The sequence below is a fragment of the Seriola aureovittata genome, chromosome 10 (genome assembly GCF_021018895.1).
Source record: "Seriola aureovittata isolate HTS-2021-v1 ecotype China chromosome 10, ASM2101889v1, whole genome shotgun sequence".
In the NCBI taxonomy this organism is placed as follows: Eukaryota; Metazoa; Chordata; class Actinopteri; order Carangiformes; family Carangidae; genus Seriola; species Seriola aureovittata.
Window position 1 is genome coordinate 22,252,660 of NC_079373.1, and position 16,639 is coordinate 22,269,298.

The 16,639-nt window shown below is 39.5% G+C and overlaps 1 protein-coding gene and 1 non-coding gene across 2 annotated transcripts; both read right to left on the reverse strand.

Moving 5' to 3' along the window:
• Positions 1–11: 11 nt before the first annotated feature.
• Positions 12–94, reverse strand: trnal-cag (transfer RNA leucine (anticodon CAG)). Its single transcript has one exon. It is a non-coding gene; the product is annotated as a tRNA-Leu (tRNA).
• Positions 95–3,532: 3,438 nt separating this feature from the next.
• Positions 3,533–11,074, reverse strand: tgm2l (transglutaminase 2, like). Its single transcript, XM_056387566.1, has 15 exons — positions 10,373–11,074; positions 9,706–9,876; positions 8,801–9,031; positions 8,138–8,256; positions 7,549–7,677; positions 7,077–7,254; positions 6,843–6,975; positions 6,644–6,747; positions 6,336–6,478; positions 5,749–5,848; positions 5,333–5,469; positions 5,056–5,185; positions 4,758–4,918; positions 4,469–4,605; positions 3,533–4,259 (listed from the first exon to the last, which is right to left on the reverse strand). The coding sequence occupies exons 1-15, from the start codon at positions 10,551–10,553 to the stop codon at positions 4,094–4,096; spliced, it is 2,220 nt and encodes a 739-aa protein (XP_056243541.1). The 5' UTR covers positions 10,554–11,074; the 3' UTR covers positions 3,533–4,093.
• Positions 11,075–16,639: the final 5,565 nt, after the last annotated feature.

The window sequence follows — 16,639 nt, forward strand, 5'->3', positions numbered from 1 at the left end:
AAAAAAGTTATTGTCAGAAGTGGGATTCGAACCCACGCCTCCAGAGGAGACTGCGACCTGAACGCAGCGCCTTAGACCGCTCGGCCATCCTGACATATAAATCCATGTAAATCAACCACTGTATTTATAGATTTAGTTTGTTGATTGCATTAATTGACGTCTTGGTATTCTCACTATTCGGCTACGGTATTTGAACGTTACGCGGAAGACAGTGTTTACGTCTTTTTGGCTCCGTGGCAGCAGTACAGCCTCGAGACGTGGATCTCTTGCGCCCTCTGGTGTTACAAATACCTACCGACAACTTAAGTCGGTTTCAACATTAACGTGACTTATGAACACAATACCCGTAAATACACAGAAAGGAGTGAAAACAACGGATTGTGGAAAAAACAATGTTTCGACCGATCACAGCGACCTATACAAAACCTTGTCACGCAGATTCCGTAGTAGGGGAATGAGATTTACAAAAACAACGAATTTTTTTCATGCACTCTTTACTATACTTTACTTACGGTTGAAGTAGTTGTTCTACATCCACTTTATGCTTGTTTATAACCGTACTACTGCGTTTCAGAGGGAAAATGGTACTTTTTACTGAGCAAGCTGAGCAGCGAGTCCCCGGTTCGACTCCCGGCTGGACCGCTAACTACGTGTCAGTTCTTCCACTCCTTTTCCCGTGTATCCTGTCACGTAACACTTTCACTATCTAATAAAAACATAAAATTCCTGCAATAATAAAAACGATTAAAAAAAAGTAAAACTATTTTCACAAAAGAGCAAAGATTAGAGAACAAAAATATTCATGTAAAACTACTTTTTTCGCTCAATCCCTAGATTGGGAACCACTGGACTCCACAACAGTACAATGCTACTCATGTATTCATTTAATTCTGTAGTATTAACAAATGTCATATATAACATTACAGGGAACTTTTAATGCAGAACAAATAATTTTACTTTTGTAACTGAAAGGTTTTGCAAGTGATCATCACCACCACTAGATGTCGCACTAGACCATACTACCACCATCTCACACCAAAGCTAATGTTTTATCAACCACACCTCTAGCCACCCTACTGCCACTTGGAACAATGTGAATTGTGATTTCGCCTCTCTTATATATCATCAACTAAGCACAATTAATACCTGAACCTGTGAACAATGTTAAAATCAACACAATGTGGACTTAAGGCATTTTTCTGAACTGATGTGTTTAAAATGTTGCTTACACTGACACAACGTTTTTTAAATAAATAATTTTTCACACTATACTCAGTGAAACATAAAGTTACGACTCACATTCAAGATTGGTGTAATTTGTCTGACAGAGCTCAGAAACGACCTTCTCTGCATGCTTTATTGATCTGGAGTTGTGCAAGTTCTGGCCCTTTCTCACAACTGCTAATGATGATGAAGAAGGATACCTCTATGACTCTGTGGAGTTCAACCAGTACAACCATCACTTTTTTCTACATTATTTTTGTAATGTTTTTTCCTTTTAAAATCATTAGGAAACTAAGTAACACAGAAAACAGGTTCTGTACATTTTTGACCTCTCAAAAATGAAACAAAAAAGTCCTGACTCAATTTACAAAGATGACTTAATCTGGTGGTTTACACAGCGATCTTACTTAATTCTCACTAATAGGACAAGGCAGTTTTCTACTTCCGGAAATGATGAATGATAATGACAGTTCAAGTTCAGAGTGTGACTCAATAGTTGTGTCAGCTGATCACTCTCCAACAGATGAATTTAGTGTCCTTAAAGGTTTGACTGATTATTGGAAATGCGGTTCCCTTCTTGGAAAAGAAGTGAAAGTAAAGCAAAGTAATAATGAACAGTAACCACAACCCTATGGAGCTCAACATCTCCAACACTGAAACCTCAAGCAACTGATTATAGATTTAAAGGGCAATTAATATCAATTATATAACTATAATATATAACATATATCTATATATTTTTATGTTTTAAGCACATAATGAATGTTAAACATGAGTGAACTGACTGCTTAGTGTCATAGGTTAATGTGCACCTGAACTCCATGTCAGGAAAAGTGAAGACCATCAGACAGCATATCAGTGAAAAGTAAAAGTGTTGTACTTTTTATACTCCACAACATAAGTGATGTAGACATTAATGCATCATAATTATAATCCATCAATATCATATATATGTTAAATTATTCTGAACTTGGTCATTCTGCATAATGAGTACTTTTACTTTTCAAACTTTAAGTATCTTTTGATGGTAATGCTTTTACTCAAGTACAATTTTGGAGGCAGGATACTTACTTGCAACATAGTTTTACGACACTGTGGTGCGGTAACTTTCTACTATTGAATCACACACACACACACACACACACACACACACACACACACACACACACACACACACATATGTGTGACATAAGGTCATGGCCTACTACTCATACTGTATATTCAGCCTATTTCCCAAAGAAGCATAAGGAAACATTGCTTTACATCATCGTTAGTTTCACAACAGAGCTACTATATCTACGTAACTATACTGTAATGTGCTAATCTTATCACTTTCATTATTCACTAGGGCGAAAAAGGTAATTTCCCCTTTTATTAATTTTGTCATACTAAGAGATTTCCTATTTACGTGGCAATTTTCTCTTTAAGTCACATTGTGTAGCCTAGATTACAGTAATATACATGTAGTTTGGTATACTGTATGTATTGTACTTAGAAGTTGCTCTAGATTCAGAAATAAATCATATGTATTTGTGCATATGTGCATTATGTGATGCTTCAACCAAACACACTCAGATAATCACACACACATAGACCTATAGAGGACAATAGGGTTTTGGTATGTGATTTCAGTGGTCACAGAGGAAGATGTGGTGTAGTGAGTGACTGTTTTAGGATGACTGTGTGTCAGATACGCTCACTGAGCACTTTATTAGGAACACCATACTAGTACTGGGTAGAGCCTCCTTTTGATTCTGAGATTCTGGTACTACAGGTTTGTCAGCTGCATATTGATGTTCTACAACATCCCTAAGCTGTTCTACTGGATTCAGAGAAACTGAACTCATTGTCATGTTCATGAAACTAGTTTGAGATGACTTTTACTTTGTGACATGGATCATTATCATGCTGGAAGCAGCCCTTAGAAACTGTGGCCATGAGAGGATGCACATGGTCGGCAAAAATACTAAGAAAGGCGGTGTCATTCAAACCATGATTGATTGGTATTAAGGGGCCCAAAGTGTGCCAAGGAAATATTTCCCCACACCATTACACCACCACCACCAGCCTGGACTTTTAGCGCAAGGCAGATTGGGTCTATGGAGTCATGCTCTTGACACAAAATTCTGACTTAACCATCTGCATGCCTCAGCAGAAATCCTGGCCATTCTCTTCTGGCCTCTCTCATCAAAAAGGTCTTTCTGTTTGCAGAAATGCCGCTCACTGGAAGTTTTTGATTTTTGTACCATTCTGAGTAAAAACTCTAGAGACTGTTGTGTGTGAAAATCCCCGGGGAGCAGCAGCATAATATTTTTACCCCATTCTGATGTTTGATGTGAACCAGCTTACGTGTATTTGTATGATGTGATGCACTGCACTGCTGGCATGTGATTGGCTGATTGGATAATAGCATGAACAAGCAGGTGTACAGGTGTTGCTATTGTTCCTAGTAAGCTGCTTGGTGAGTCCCACACATGAAGAATATTCTGTACAGTTTAAAATTATATTGCAGATAGTCAACCCAAAGCATATGTCAGACATCAGTGTTAATGACATGTCAGACCAAAAGCAGACCTGTGAAAAAATCTTTATTGAAAGCAGACTGTGCATAGTTTCATATCAGCATGAACACACCAAATTATTATAAAAAAGAATAAATATTAGGATAAAAAAAAAAAAGGTAGCTTCTTCCAATCATGATTTATGTATTTTAAATAGTGCAAAAAGATAATTAAGAAACAAAACATACAACAACAGATTTTCTTTGATCTGATACTTTTCAACAGTAACAAATATATAGAATAATGTGCTACTCCCCTCACATTATCTCACAGTTTAGGATGTGTTGGGTTCAGAGAACTCTTAAGTATTAAAATCCAGAAAACATAAATCTCTTGCGGACAACCACAGTTGTGACTCCCTTCACGTCCTTCAGCCTATCGGAGTCAAAATCCACCAGGAGCTTCCTCACCCCGGCCCTCATAGGCTTGAATGACAGCTTGACAGAAACCTTCTGGCCTGGAGAAATATCACCACTGATAGAGAAAAGAGAGAGAAATAGATAAATGCTTGGGTTTGCTTTACTCAGTTTTTGTGGTCCTGTCATGAACTGAAATTTTAGTCTGTAGCCATTACTACACAAAACCATCGACTTTTAATTCTAATATGTGTAATATATGCAGTGATGTAAGGAGTTTGTAGTGTATATTGCTTGTCACTTCTATGCATATGCCTAAGCACTTACTCAACACGGATCTCAGAGGCAGACAGTAGACCGGCCCCCTCCACAGTGAACACACCACCCTTCAGTGGGACAGGTAGAGGATTGGTGAAGAAGATGTGGGCTGTCACTTGTTCACTTACAACAGCCTTCCCAGGCACCTGGAGAAAGAGGAGCCAGCTCAGTGTTGTATGGAGGCAAACAGTGTAGGACATTACAGTAGAGGTCATCACAAGTCCACCTATCATTTAGAAAGGCCAAATCTGTTCAACCTCCTTCATAGTCTGACTACGACCTCTCTGAGTGTACCCACCTCTACGAAGAGACTAGGTTTGCTCATTGTGATGTTGGCCATGGTCATGATGGGTTCGCTCTCCCCTGGAGCCTCTAAGAATGCTTTCACTCTGATCAGATTGTGCTCAGAGACACACTTGACGTAGTCGTTGTAGTGCAGACGCATCACTTCCTTGTGGGCTGAACACACACACACACACACACACACACACACATTCAAGGTTAAACAATAAAGTGGTACATGATGGTGCTAAAAATAAAAAGAACAGTAAAAAGTCTGCACCCTAGGTGTTGGTGGGTTTATTTTAGCTACTCACTTTGGTTAGCTGGCACAGTCACACTGGTCGTCTGCCTCTGGCACTCCCCCCGATTGAGAGAATTGTAAGTCACAGCTATGGCCAGAATGGTCAGCTCAGCATTGGCGTCTTCGCTTCCTTCATTCTTCACCTGCGGACAGAAGGGATTCATCATCAAAGAGGAAAATACAATCTACACCCAGCAGCAGCCCCAGCTCACTGTGTGAATTAATTTACTCCTTTATCATTTCATTCATCCATCCATTCATTCATTCAGCTACAGTCTGACGCTCCATACCTCAACAATCACATCAAAGTCTGTCCCAAATACAGGCTTAGCATGCTTGATTGACAGCTGCAGTTTGGCTGGTTCTGTGCTGTCATCACTGACTCGGCGCCCTGCTTTCTCGAACACCTCTCTCTCTTTCTTGGAACCTGTGGAGAAGTCGTTGGTACATGAGAACTAATCGTAACCATCAGTCTAAGTGGATGATTATGAGTAGATATTATACAAATTCAACAGTGGGGGAAATTACAGGACACTGGAGCAATTATGAGATTTAACAGGAGGAGGCTTCATAGTGTTTGTAAACTGAACTAAATAAATGTGATTATGGTCAGTTAGGATTTTTTGTTATTATTATGGCTGTTGTAAATCTGTGCAATCATAGACCCTTATCTATCTACTCCACTGTTTGTGACTTTCCAACTAACCTTCAGGATATTTGTATTGAAGAGTGACATCTTCTCTTCGGTTGCCGTAGACGCTTTTGGTGCTGATATTCATCCCCACACCACTCTCATTCACTTTGATCTGTAACAATATAGACAGTCATCATTGTCATCGCTGTGGCCATCGTCATCTTTATAAAAGGTCAAGGATCTTCATTTAAAGGGGCTATTTCTACGTTTTCTCTGTTGCCACACTTGGTTTCTTGCCAGAAGTGGGTGCTGGTGATTATTGCTTGACAAGAGCTTTGGCCATTGATATCCGAAAGTGACCAGATGGACCAGGGATAGCTGGTTAGCCTTTTACCTTCAGTAGAAGAAAAGACACGGTCGAGACAAGAGTTAACATTGGCGTTGCTTTCCACTGCTGGAGACTCTCTTGGCGAGTAAAGGAATGAAGTTTGATGCTGAACTTGTAACGTATCTACTAGACTGGTAAGTAAATAGCTTTTACTGCTAACTCTGGCTAGGTAGCAATAGCAAAACTTACAAATAGCTCCTTTAAGAAAATATGAAATTCAGCTGTGAATCTAATTCTAAACCAATTAATTTATTTCTGTTTAATCAGTCACCTTCTGCCGCTGGCCATCTGGTTTGACCATCCAATAGACGATGTCAGCGTTCACCTCAGCGAAGACAAACGGAGCATCGTACTTCACTCTCAGATTTCCCTCCTTAATGGCTGTCACTGGACATGGGCCACAGCAGAACTCACCTGAAGAGCAAAAATTCATTCAGTTTGATTTTCAGGCTAACGGGCAACGCCGGTCACCGTTCATTCCAACATTTTACAAATTATACTGTAGGTTACCAAAGAAAACCAGCAGTGACAGTCCTGAGAACAGTTTAGAAGAAAAAAAGTCAGACATGATAAATGTACCATCACTCAGTTCTTGAGGAGTGGGGTCCAGAACCTGCCAGCCGTCATTCCCTTTGGGGAGATCATCTCTCGTCATCCAGGACTCCACCCAACAGTGGAAGTTCCTACAATCACAAGGAGAGGAGAGAATATTAGATGATGTCACGTCTTCTACTAAATCTTATTTTAAATCCTTGTGCGTGTGTGTATATGTTCCTACCAGCTACTGTCCCTCCCGCCAATGCTCTCCAGTTTTTCATTCAGCAGGAAGTCTACAGAGAGGTTTCCATCAACATCATGGGCTGAGGCGAAGTTAGTGATGAGGCGTGTTGGGATTCCCAGACAGCGCAGCACTGTGAAGATAATAGCAAAACTTAAGACACCTCCTTTCCTTTCTGCTGGTATATTTTGGGATCCTTGAGTCATGCAGCAGTCAAATCTGTGAAAGCCTCACCTGTGCAGGCGACACCAGCAAACACCCAGCACTGGCCATATTTGACCGCCCTGACTCCGGTCTTGCTCCACTGCTGGAGGATAGGCACGCTGCCGGTCCATCGGTACGGTGCAACTCCGTCAGAGTATGGCTCACTCCAGCGACCAGCCAACACACCCCTGTCACCATTAGCGTTCACCTGGATAGGTAGAGGCAACATGTTTCATATATCTCCTGAGATATTTTCTTTTATGAGTTGGTCACTTGACAGTCAAACAGTAGGACAAGTATCATGATTTATCTAGGGATAAAATTTCAGTTTCTGTTGAAATGTGTTTAAATGTTTACACTAACTCTACAGCACACTTCTATTATTTATTCTAAAAAAAATCTATATATAAGATCTGCTGGAAACGTGAGGGTATTTCATCCAAATGCTTTTCCTTGTACTATTGTCAGTATTGTTTTAGAAGCGAGTGTAAGAGATCGTCACCATTGCAGTGATCGTCCTGCCGACATAGATGGGGTCAGATCTCTTCTCAATGTCCATCTGTGAATTCCTCAGGGCGTCCTTGGAGTTGTCCAGAACTTCAAAACAGATGTCCATCACGTAGTCCTCAAACTGACAGAGACAGAAGCAGGAATATTGAAAGATATCAAGAGAGAGGAACAAAGAAAAGAAAGACTTCTCTCAACCAATATTTTTTTAAAAACAGATTTCAAATCACATCCGTTTCCCATTGGTCGGTATCTGTCTGTGAGTCTCTGTTACACCACCTCCTGTCTGCTTATCTACCATCTATTGGTTTGCTTGTCTGGCACACACTGCCTCCCTGTTTGTCTTCCTCTCTTTCCTCCCAGCGAGCTGCGAAGGGACAAGCCCTTGTTTGTGTGGTTTGGTAACATTCTGACACCTCCTGTCCAGAAGTTTCCTCCATCCAACAAACAGATTTCCTGATCAAGCCAAAGCCACAGCGCTGTCACACTGCTGTGACAATTCACACAGGCCACCTACTGGCCTGATAGACGTGGACATGTTCAACTCAACTGTTTGTGTGTGTGTATGTGTGTGTGTGAGATACCTGTCCATAATTCCAGGGAATGCTTTTGATGTTATTCTCGGCCCCCATGTAAATGACTCCATCTTCATTCATGATATACTCCTGAAGCAGACTCTCATCAGGGAGGTACACATCATCATCTGATATACACACGTGCACACACAGAAGACATGACGTTAACATTTAACACAGATTCAAGAGCAAAATGAATGCAGAGGTTTAGTGTCCTCGATGCTCTACATTAGAAAATCTAGAGATCTACTGTCACGTCCACAGGAAAAGGAGAAGCCAAAGTGCGGATGCAACAACATAAATTCTGAATCAGCTAATATGAATTCTTTGCCCGTCAATTAGAAAAACATGACGCTGTAGTTCTGTGAGAAATTCCATCATTTGGTGTTTTGATGATGCGGGTGGAAAATGCTGTTCCACACTGACAATATTCAAGTCTCCCGTAAACACAGTTAAATTGATATGTAGTGATAGGGACCTGTTGTATGGTTTATATACACAGGTGAGAGGATGAAGGTAAAAAAGTTGAATCATTGAGAAAACACCTCCAGTTTGTTTTTGTTTATGCTGAGCGATTGAATCAAGACAAACTAAAAAAATGCACAAGCTGCATGATGAAGTTGAAAAGCTGCAGGAGAAGGCAGAGCGAAGGCACTTTGATGTGTCTTTTACCTTTGCACCATGGGTTAAAGAGCAGGTGGAATCCAATTTTGTCAGTCTCCTCTAAAATGTGTCCGTCCGGTGACACGATCAACGCAGCCAGACGGTACTGGCCAATGATGGCATCCGCTGGACTGTGCAGAGTCAGCAGTATTTCATCCTGCGCTCCCTGCTGGTTAAACCACCACTTTTCTCCAGCCTCACTCTCCTTCTGAACCTTGATCACCACCTCGTCTTTCTTACCTGAAGAAACATAAAAAAAAACATTATATAATTTATAAAATAGATTGATGAACCATCATTTCATCATCTTGCTGTTTATCTGGCTCAGCATCACTGTATCAGCAGTGCACAAACCAGGGGCTGGTTCTTCAGAAATACTGTTCAAATCAGCATGATGTCTCAGAATGAATTTAGTGCTCCGTGTCATAAAAATAAAGGAAATACATTTTGCCACCATGAATTAAATAGATATCATATTTGCAAGCCTCTTTGTCCTGCTGTAGCTATAGGAATTCAAAGGACATATAGTATAACCTTATATTTATTATTTATATTTATTAAGAGAACAGTACACCAGTCCACAAGAGTTGCTAAACAGCTAACATAGAAGGGTCTGATGGACTGTAGCTTCGTAAAGCTCAAATGAGAGATTACTGAATAATCATTTTTGTGTTAAACTTTTTCCTGCTGTTTTTCCTCCAGCTGTTTGTGAGTACAAAGACATAATTGAGTGGAGTTTAACGTTACAGAGATACATCACATAAATTATTTGTGAATGAGTTAAAACAGATTGTTACTATACAGTGTAAACAAGAGGCTGCCATTGAGAAGTGGCATCAGAATACTATCATGATAATAATAGATAAAAAAAAAATTCGACCCAAACAGTATCTTCCAGGTTGGGCTGTACTCACCAAGGTGCAGCACCAGTTCCAGCTGGTGTTCAGAGGGCAGAGAGTCAGAGCATTGCAAAGTTATGGAGAAGGGTTGACCCCTGCGCACAATCAAGCGCTCCCGATCAATCTCCCTGGTGCGGTGAGCCAAGTTGTTCTCATGACTTCTCAGATCCACATTAGTAATCAAACCTAACATAACCAAAAGGGGACAAAGTTCACCAATCAGCAGTCTTCAGTATTGCTTAATAAAAGACTGGAAGTCATGGAAGAATTTCATCCATGTTGTGACATTACACAGAGTTGACAGAGAGCAGCATTGTGGTCACAAGTTAGGCTGAACATTATGATCGAGTTGATTTCAGTACATGTGTTCTCTTTAAAGAAAAAGTTCAACATAATACACTTATTTGCTTTCTGGCCAAGAGTTAAATGAGAAGATCAATACAACTCTGTGCTGTCAATTTCTAACTTGCCTGTTTGACTATCCTGATACATGTCCTAGCCAGGCTCAAAAGCTGTCCTTGTATTTGTTGCAGGAATTACGATGGGTCATATCACAACCATGTGTCAGGTCATATATCAGCACATCAGCACATCGTTCACACAGAACATAATCTCCCAAAAAGTTTTGTACTAGATAGATAAATAGATAGATAGATAGATAGATAGATAGATAGAAACTTACCCGTGTCGTTGGCCATCACAAATCTTTTTCGTCTCTTCTCGTCTCTTAAAGGTTGCTCCTTCACGCTCTTCTTCTCATGCTCAGTGTCCATCACAGTTGTGTATTTATGCAGCACAAGATTGGCCCTCCCACCTCTATGACACATACACTCACCCCAAAATACACACTCACTCCACCACATCTCCCTCTGTGACCTCTGACGTCACTTACCAAAAAACCTGCAGTCCTCATGAGTGTATGGATCCACGTGTGTGTTTGCAATGTGTGAGTGAGTGAGTTTAAAGTGAGTTTCTCATCCCTTCTGTGACACTGGGGCGTTTGTTGCTGTATCTGTAAAGGGGTGGTTGTTGCTGGTGTTTGTGCATGCACGTCTCTCTCTCTCTCTCTGTACTGTTCTGTCACTTAAAAAGTAATATCTCGTCATATTTTGTCTTATTAGACTCTTACTAATGTAAAAACGGAAATACCAATGAAACTTGTTACATCAGAGCGATTTGAACTAGTGACCCTCATTTTGCAACGTCATTACCAAACTGTTTCTGAAGAGAGAGAGGTCATGATTCTTATTTCCGCTGTATGTAGAAATTTTCAGAACGAGAGGACAGACATGGATGAAGCACCCAGATGTGGTTAGACTTAAGTTTTCATATAGTTTTCTTCTAATGTGCAAGAAAAATGAAAGTGAAAGTGCAATTATGTTAAATAAAGGCCAGATAAATGTATTTTCCTCTGAATTCTCAGTGTTTTATGTGCTATTTTAAAGGCTGTGCCCGATAGGGGTGGGTGATACCATAATATGTCTTTTCGATCCGATACCAAGTAATAAAGGGCCGGAATCTCTTGATGCCGATACCGAAACTTTTTATTTTTAAAAGCAGATTATGTATCGTCATGTAGGGGAGAGCAGTGTCATGATTATATATGCATCATGCATCAGTATATGCATCATCAATCGGATAAATCTTATTACATTTTAATGGGCACTAAATGATTTGCCAAATGTTATCAATCATCTTAAGGAAGGTAGAATAGAAACCTGTGACACGTGGGTTTGATTCCCAACTGAAGCGTTGTTGTGTAGCAAGTGAAGCAGAACAAAAAGGGGCCTCATCTCTTTAAAATAATTTTTTGACATTTTCTGTCTTTTCCTAGTGCAATAGTGACAGTGAGAGAGGCGATGTTATGCAGAAAATGGCACAAGCTGGATCTGAACCTGTGCTGCTGAGGTAAAGACTGAACTTGAATGGTATGCGCCCAATCAGGTGAACCACTTTTGGAACCGCACAGGTGCACTACGCTGAGCGTTAGAGCATAATTTGTAGATTAGTTTCTAACCCTAGAATATTATGGATCTGATATGAATTTGATTTCTATTTGGACTATGATCTTATAAAATGGTGTTTAATAGTGTACTAGGATCTACTATTTGGTTTGTAATGAGAGAATAAATTACAGCAACATTTATGTGTGTGCTAGTTTACTGTCTAATAAAGAACATTATTTCTACTTTTGTCTAATTTGATAGAAAATACAGCATGTTATGTACTATTTAGTGTATGTTACCTTAAATGAAGTGCAACCAATATTCCTATGAATGTACCCCCATAAACTCTTAACAGACTTATTGTAATATTTCTGTGGAAACCTGAAGGTGAACGTTAAGTTCAAGTTGTAATATTCCAACGAACCCAAAGACCTGTGAGTCTTTAGGTGAAAATGTCATGAACTACATTGAGGAAGCATGAGGTTAATTGTCATGTCTCAAATACTGAGTCACATTTCAGGCTAAGTCTTACAGGGAAAACACATATGACAAAATCACTATCACTTAAGTTATTAATACACTAACTAACAGCCACCTCCTCTCTGGCTCTCTATCAAGGCCACTGCAAATCCGTTTCCCAATTCTTTATAATGTTGCCATTATCAGTGGGACGTTTCTTCATCAGTTACAGTCAGTGCATCGGAGTGATGTTTGCTCAGCTGCTTTCTCTGAAATTCAGGAAAGTTTTAAGTGATTAAATCTTGTAAAATTACCGAATAAAGCAATTTCATATATAAAACCTTTGTTTCTGCGGCACTATGCGGCAGACACCAGATGTCGGGGAGGGGCTGGGAGCTGAGCTGTTGCAACATTTGCTCCTTTTGTTTTTATAATAAAAATGATGATAGATCCATATATATATAGTATATAGTTAAAAACAAAAAGTGTATTGTAAAAATGTGGCTAAAAACTGGACAAAAAGTAAATTTTGACCGTTTCTGGCAGTCACTCGTAATGGTGACGTGTGCTCAAAGGGGATATGACGCTACTGACAGGTGACCAAATAAAATTAAAATGACACATTTCTGTAGGTTTAAAAATTGAAGGAATTATTTGGGATAATGTAACAATAATAATATATAACATATGTCTAGGTGTTTTTAGACATTTTAATGTGGAATATTTACATATAATACCTTTTTAGAAAGAAACCGGCACACTTTGAACAGTGTTGGAGCAGTGACTGGTTCAGTACTCAGTTTATCTTTGGTTTGTAATTCCTCTTTTTGAGGCATGAAATTTAAATCATGTATGTACAGGCAGATGTTCAAACTGGACTGTTTGCAAACTGAGAGAAACAGAATCTGTCTGTGCGACTTGAGAGCTTACTGCATTGTGTTACATATCTCAGTGCCCACAGATAGCTGGTGAGGGCAGCTGTATTGTCTCGCTCAGAGCGGGAAACAGGAAGATAATGAGGTCTGTGGCAGAAAGATAGAACTGAGAAAATACACACACAAACTAACACACACATACAATGAATCCAGTACAGTAAAGAACACAGATGATGAACACAATCACCTGTCCACACATAAACAGACATTAAATATTCTGGAGATTTGTCCCTATCTGGCTATAATGATGACGTACACTGACACATCTGGATGTTTTATTTTTAGGCCACACACTCACACGGTTTTACTCTTAAAGTGATGCATCTTATATAGTGCTGGCCCCTGTTAGTGACTGACTCAGATGAAGGTACACGTCCACATGACTTTGTTACTGCTTTACACTTTAATCTAATTGAAACCGACCGAGGTGAATTTGAAATATAGTGCAAATAGAGGTATGAAGGTCACATATGAACCTTTTGCGTTCTAATTTAGTTGGTTCCTTATCTCATTGTGGTGTCCTTTATGTCCCATATTTGCATGATAAAGACCAGTGGCTGTCTAGTTATAGTTTCATAGGAGCCTAATGATGCCCTTCAAGTTTAAGGCTCACAATCACCCCTGACAATGAAAGAGTATAGGCATATTATACATTTCCTGAATCCTTATGGTCCTGTGAGTATTCCAGTTTTGTATTTTGTGTCTCTGTTGTTCCTAGATGGCACAGGGCTAAAAGATAGTATATCATTTAGGCGAAAATTGTGCAAAAATGTGTGTTGTGTATAGTTTAAAGAGCTACAGTGACCTCTATGTTGGTCAGAAAGATTCACATCTTAGCTTGACTGAAAGCTTAAAAGGTCCCCTTTAAAATGATACCAAAGACAATATTGTGAAACATTGACAGATGTCCTGTACATGAGTCTAAACCAGGATATGCACCAGCGTCTAAAATGTAATTTTCTGAAGGGGGTGGGTAACTTCATGAGCTGATAACTATGATACAGCTGCCACTCAGGAAGGGTTATCCTACCAAAATGTCATCTACAGACATAGATCTTTTCAAAAATCATAAGTGAGTTTGGTCACCTTGAGTGGGACCAATATCTGGTCTGGCCCATGGACTAAATGTGCTCTCTGAGATTCGGTAGTTCACATCATGTGAAAAATTTCATGGAATAATCCTCAAACCTCAGTGTGTGCATTTTTAATGAATACTCCAGAAATTTTGAATTGTACTAAGATGGATAGAGTTTCAGACACAGATTTAAAAAAGAAAAGTCAAATACTGATGGAGCAGAGGGAGAGTCAAACTGCTGACTTTTACTGTTTTTCTAGTCCCTGGTGTGGTTCAAGTAACCCTGGATCCTACAAACCCGGGATCATACATTAAACCTTAAAGCAACCCCCTATGCGTTCCTATGTGTGTTAAACATCCACGTTTTTTAAAGTCCATGCCCTCATACTATGTGTCATAAACTCGGATTTTCCAAGCTGTTGCTGAAATACCTGGGTGAAATCATTTGAATCATGTTCTCAGACAGAAGACATTGTACATCTTGTTCCATAGCTTTGTTGGATGCCCCATGTTTACGGTTAGGGTTGACACATCCTGTCTTTCCATCTTACATCCTGTGTTTCCATCTGTGCCTCCTTTATGCATTATCACTTCCTGATACACACCCATGACTGTTCAGACTGTGACTTAAAGCAGAAGAGCAAAGATTTTACAAAGTAAATATGTGCCTTTATGAGAGTGCATCTGCCTGACTGGAAAACAGTGTTAGTATTAGTGTGATACTGAGCTGTGGAACGCCGGGACGGTCATGTTTCGGGAAAACGAGGTCTTTGAGTGACCTCAGCCTCCTGATCACACCAACGTGTTGATGGAGTGATACACTGATGGGAAGGGACTAAAAGTGCAGTGGTCTCTCACCCTCTTTCAATTCCCTAACACACACACAAACATGCTCACACATGCAGAAATGTAAACTTGATGACACAAGAGGAAGTGTGTGTACTTTCACTTATAGGGAACAAAAACAACAAATCTTGTAAAGTTTTCTGAGTCATGTTAGCACACTTACATATGGCAACACTTTGGGAAATCCTGTAATGGAATAAAGCTCAATTAAATTAGATGGTCATCACTACAGGCTTAATGGAATGAATTACATGATGGTCACTCAGCAGTAAGATCTGTTTAATTCATCTTTAAACACAGATTAGTCAATTCAAAATGTTTTCAAGCTCCTGCTTTTGTGTAATAAGACTAGGTCAGACCCCAGTATATGCCTGAACTGTGTATGGTCAATGTGCGTACTCAATTTCGCACATTGACCACGTTGTTTTGCTCATGCTGATATTACACTGAAAAAGCATGTAGTAAGAAAAAGCAGGTGTACTGTGCGGCCTTTGCGTATATCCAGCTACATAAGTATTTCAGTTGATGAAAGCATGTTTAAATCAAAGCAAGATGTCCACAGTATTTACGTACTTTCAAGCCATTAGTAAAAATAAGCACAAGATGGCGCCTGCAGTGCATCAGGGAGCTTCACTCAGCTATATATTAAAGGATAGGTTCACAGTTTTTTCAACCTATGTCAACATTGAAAAGGGGACTTCTTGCTGTAACCATACCTCCGGTTCATATTGGCCATTAAAAAAAGTGCTTCCTAATACATTTTCAATGTAAGTGATGGAAGGCAAAATCCGCAATCTGTACAAAAATGGAAACGTTCAGCCATGTTTTTCACACGGATCTGACAGAACAGATTTGCTTCAGTTTAATCAATACAGTCTCCTCAGGCTTATTAGAGCTTTACACATTTACACATAACTGAAACCCAAATTTTAAACCGAAAATTTTACAACTCCAGTGGTTGTGCATTGTGCTTTAAGTCCTGCCACAATGCTGGTGACCTACACAGCAGTACTTTGCATGAAAAAAAAAATCCTGTGATGGATGACTAAAGCTGCTGCTGATGTGCTGCTTTAACCAATCAGTTGTGTAGACATGTAGTAAACTTTCCAGTGAGAGCAAAAATCAACATTTCCAGGAAGATCCAGGAAGATTTATGATATAATTGTGTCTCAGAGAAAAAGATTAGCTAAAAGTACAGCTATATTTTAAAGCACATCTTTTAAAGTCAAAGTTGAACATTTTGCAAAATACATTAAATTCTTTATCTGAAACCAGCATGACCATATAGATAGTGTTTGATTCAAGATTGTTTTTGAGATAGAGACTTGCAGATCCATTTTTCCATCATTACAACCCTTGTGCGGCTGCAGTAGAGAAGCATAGTTGACATAGAGTTTATAAATCAAGAAAGTCAAATCATTCAAAAGCTGACTTTTTCCTTATGCAGGCTGTGAAAAAGACATGACCCGGACATGTGGATGTGGGAGTGTTTGTTTGCAGCTTGCCAAATGAGAAATGACCTGACAAATGACAAATGAAGATTGATAGAGCAGATTTCAAAACAAGCGTGTACATGATCGGGATCTCATGCTGGAATCCTATTCTATTGTGACGAATCCGTGTCTGTGTGCCTTCAAATGTTGACTTGCAGACGTAGTAGCCCTCAGAATTTTTGTTTTGTGCTTTTT

Coding starts and splice junctions, on each gene's coding strand:
- tgm2l (XM_056387566.1), bottom strand. CDS start 10,553: ATGTGGTGGAGTGAGTGTGTATTTTGGGGTGAGTGTATGTGTCATAGA. Junction 5,186..5,332: donor ACTTTGATGTGATTGTTGAG/GTATGGAGCGTC, acceptor TTCTGTCCGCAG/GTGAAGAATGAAGGAAGCGA. Junction 4,919..5,055: donor GACTGTGCCAGCTAACCAAA/GTGAGTAGCTAA, acceptor GTGTGTGTTCAG/CCCACAAGGAAGTGATGCGT.